Here is a 4,389-nt window from a genome sequence, read left to right on the forward strand (position 1 = left end):
AAAACACCGTCACCGTCTAAACGAAAGGCACTTCTGATAAGAAATTTGTCCTTTTTACCCGCAAGCGTTCTCGTGTAAACAGACTCTGAATCACCAAAAAACATCCTTCTGACCAGGCCATCGTCATTACTCAGTACTAGAACCCAGTCTCACAGAACAAAGTTGATCTTCATGTACACTACAAGTAGCAGTAGTAGTAGTAGTAGTAGCAGTAGTAGCAGTAGTAGTAGTAGTAGTAGTAGCAGTAGTAGTAGTAGTAGTAGTAGTAGTAGTAAAGGAAGTGGTGATAGACACTTACCCGTCGCGACCCTTGCTGATGATCTTGACCTCGAAGTAGTAAACCCCACAGGCGGCGGGGATGGGGTGAGTGGCCCTCACCGACGCAGCGTCTTTAGGTGTTTTGCCATGACCTGAAAAACACCAACACGTTACTCGGTACGTATCGGGTCAAGATCACGGTCTGTATAAAATTTAAAAAAAGTGGACTAAGCGAGCGTGACGTCACCTCAAGCGTTCAGCGACGCTCAAATGAAGCTCGAGATGTGAACGGTTACAGGAACGAATATGGAGCCAGACTCTAAATTATGAATAGGATTTTTTTTTTTTTTTTTTAAACAGACAAAATAGCAGATATAAAAGAATGAAAACTTCGGATATCAATTAATTGAGACTGGCATGTTGGAGGAGCCCAAGAACATAGAGAAAAATCCCGTTCACCATCTTACTTGCAAATTTTGACATTTATTAGAAGGACAAACCGTGCAACGTTTCGGCACTCGGCCTTTATCCTCCAAGTGGCAAAACACGGTTACACGGTTTGTCCTAATAAATCTCACAATTTGCAAGTAACAGAGAAAGAAAAACACACCACGATCATGTAGAGCAGGTCAACACAAACATTTTAAGACCAAAATGACGAGGACTCACAGTTGAAGTTACACAGAGAGGAGCCAAAATATTCCGATATTCTAATTCAGAACGAGCCGGAAGAGCCGCTGGTGCATTTATACAGTCAAACCCCTGACAAATTTTGACTTAAAGTGACTTTTATTCAACCAGCAAGTTTTTTCTTGATTGGAAATGACACAGGCATCTCCCAGAAGATAATAAGACGACGTACAAGAGGCATCGTTGTGGAAAAAAAAAAAAATTCTCAGCTTTTATTTACATTTGAACGAAAAGTGGCATGTCCAGAATTATTCATACCCTTTGTTTTTGTTTTTTGGGCTCGATTGTATATACAGTCTACGGTTGAAACAAGCTGTACCCGAATCTAGACTAGTAAATGCCACTTCTGACAGTTTCTACTTTTAGTAAAATGCTCAAGTAAAAATGAACTTTTTACCCAGGAAAGGAGGAAGTGGGTATTTGAGTGAGGCAAAGTCATTCCTATCTTTCACAAACCCTTTGGCAACTCACCAGTCATTACATTAAAGCTGCAACTAATAATTACTGTGCTCATCGATTAATCCTGTCTAACAATTATTCTTTTGATTAAATAGATGAGTTGTTAAACGCACACAGCTGAATTTGACCCGCACGAAGCTTGAGGCCTTCGTCACGGAGTTTATTTACACACTCAAGTTTTTTTTTTCCGTTAAAAATGTTCCATTAAAATCACTGGATGTACAGATTTCATGTGTCATTTTGAGGTAACTGTCATTTGTCTGAGTCATAGAAACTCTCCTCTCAGCTCACGACACATTTTGGAGTCTGTGTACAGAAATGCCGATTATTAAAATAGTCACCAATTAATCACTTCACTTATTTACACTTTTTATGCACCTAAACAGCTTTAGAACAGCAGAAGCGGCGGGGACCTGGACGCCAACGCACAGACCGACCGGCTCTTGTTTTCTGCTTTTTCTTCCAGGTTTGTGAAATATCTAATCGGACACAAACACCCTGCAGCGGTCTGGTTTTCTCAAAGTGCTGATTCTACAAAAAAAAAAAATTTACTCATCAATAAGAAGAAAAAGTTGGGTAATGCCGCTTTGAAGTGCCCAAGACAAGTTTTGACTATCCATTTTTACTAAAAACAAAGTCAAGATCATTTTCCCAGTTTGGCCATTTTTTAGGTTGAAAATTTTACTTCCTGTTTGGAAATCATGACATCACACTAGGAAATCCCTTAACTCTTATCTAGCAACCACGTACTGCATGGGCTAAAACTCCTCTAACATACACAAAAATTATGATTTGACAAATAAAATGATAAGAAACACCTTTAGTATTTTGTGGAACAATGATTAAAATATTGGAAAAAGTGTTTATTGTGCGTTTTGGACAGAATTCCCTCCAGTGTGACGACCTCAATGAGGAAATCTCTACTTCCTGTCATTTTCTAGTCTTTTCTCGATTGGTGTAAAACTATAAATGATCTTGAAACAGATATTACCCCACCAGATCAAGTCAAAATTTGAGACTCTTCAGAACCTGTCATACGCGTTTTAGGATCTAAAATGGCTGACTCAACCATTTGATAAAATGTCATAGCAGCAGATGCAGGTACAGTAACAATAAGAGCAGCAGAGGCACAGGAGGTTAAGCGCTTGCCTCATAACCAGGGGGTTGTGTGCCAACATTGTGTTGTCGGACACTACGACACTACACCAGCCTGTGCTGTTGTTTGTGAGTGACTGGCATGGTGGGGGTGGACTAGATTAGGGGAGGAGCGTCCCAAGTTTTCTGTGGGTTTGGGCTCGCTCACACTGGTCATCTGGAGGTCACTCTGTGTGGGTCCTACAGCTGCTCGCCCTGCTCCTCCTGCACACAGGAGCAGACTGCAGTCCTGCTACAAAACCTACGGGGGCCGTCATAGTCTGCTGTAATAAAAGAAAACACTGGTTCTGTTGTTGATTGCCTGCACTGGACTTCTGCTGCAGCCTTCTCTCTCTGCAGGGCATCTGGCCTAAAAACTGCACTCAGTGCAGAAGTGCTTGATGACACTGACATATTTAGTACTTTTCAGAATCCTGATGTCACATACGTAGTGTAAAGTACTGATCAATGAGGATGACGGAGCAGCACAAGTTCTAGACACTGTAGGCTCCATGGTCTGCTGTCAAGTATGAGGGCCTGGTCCACATCCTCCTGCTCTTACGAAACACAAGTCCAAACATGCACATGACAGCTCCGTCACCTCACACTGCGGCTCGGGACGAAGCGGAGGACATGGGTTTGTTTGGGCCATTATTTCACCAACGGTGTGGACAGAGATTTAGATGAAGAGAATCTGTCTGGAGACAGTGCGCTTCAGCTGATAGGTGCTAACCCAAATTAATCAAATTGTTTAAAGCCCCGTGAAAAACAACTGGATGTTTGTGTGTTAAAGAGCCCGGGTCCCGGACAGCCGAGGCCGGGCGTCCTGTGGCCCCCGGGCCGCGGTGCTCGCCCCGCTGCGGGGCCACGGCTCATGTTGTTTATCCAGAGAACAGAGGCCTGACGCAATCCCGACAGCAGCAGCCTGACTCTGACACTGCTAACTGTGCTAAAGCTTTAGCCACAACAGCCCCACACTGTCGCTAAGAGCCCGTCTGGGGCACTTCTCCGGGCCGTACCTTTATAATGAACCCGGAGGTTGTTCTGGGACAGGCCGATGTAGCTGAACTTGTCTTTGGGGCTCCAGGAGCGAGGCAGCGGGGTCTCGTTTTCATTCACGGCGGGGTACAGACGCCGTAGCCGTTGGTTCAGCTCCTTTTCCTGCTCGTTCAGAGTTGAGTCTCCGTGAACCACCACCGACATGAGGAACCCACAGCCCGATGTCTGCCCCGACATCTTCACCTCAGCGCTCGGATCGGCTTGTCAGCAACAAGCCCGAGTCCAGTGGCCCAGTCAGTGTCAGCTTTTCTCTGAGCGCGCAGACAGAGCAGTGCCTCCGTGAGCCACCGTTAGCACGGAGCTAACCTGGCTAATGGTTAAAGGTGCAGAGATCCTCAGATGTCTGGGCTTGACATGAGCCAGAGCAGAGACGGTCCGGAGGCTGGACTCGGCGTGGATCGGTGCGGGTGAAGTGTTGGCGGCGGAGGGGCTGGAGAGTCCACGGAGCGGGCTGGGACGGGCTCCGCGGGGACTAAACCTGGTCCGTAATGAGCTCACTTTAGCCTGGCTCTTTTGTTTGTTGTCGGAGCGCGGAGCTTAACGCGGATTGGTCCAGAGCGGCTCAGTCACTCCAGCGGTCAAGTAAACAGGCTCCGCTCACTCAAGGAAGATCCGTGACCCGTCCACAGGGTTACAACACTATTATTATTATTATTACTAGTATTATCATTATTATCATCAACACACACACTTTATAATGATAACTCCAGTTAAAATTACTCAAAGTGTCACAACTATTTCTTTCCAAATAAAAAACAACGAAACACTGCGGGACAATGACTCGTTATT

At 45.2% G+C, this 4,389-nt stretch overlaps 1 protein-coding gene across 1 annotated transcript; it reads right to left on the reverse strand.

Annotated features, from left to right (window-relative positions):
- Nucleotides 1-267: 267 nt before the first annotated feature.
- LOC129411672 (ran-binding protein 9-like) lies at nucleotides 268-4,152 on the reverse strand. Its single transcript, XM_055163145.1, has 2 exons — nucleotides 3,561-4,152; nucleotides 268-410 (listed from the first exon to the last, which is right to left on the reverse strand). The coding sequence occupies exons 1-2, from the start codon at nucleotides 3,775-3,777 to the stop codon at nucleotides 295-297; spliced, it is 333 nt and encodes a 110-aa protein (XP_055019120.1). The 5' UTR covers nucleotides 3,778-4,152; the 3' UTR covers nucleotides 268-294.
- Nucleotides 4,153-4,389: the final 237 nt, after the last annotated feature.

This window comes from Boleophthalmus pectinirostris, unplaced genomic scaffold, assembly GCF_026225935.1.
Source record: "Boleophthalmus pectinirostris isolate CB_2022bp ecotype Guang Dong unplaced genomic scaffold, ASM2622593v1 HiC_scaffold_537, whole genome shotgun sequence".
NCBI lineage: Eukaryota > Metazoa > Chordata > Actinopteri > Gobiiformes > Gobiidae > Boleophthalmus > Boleophthalmus pectinirostris.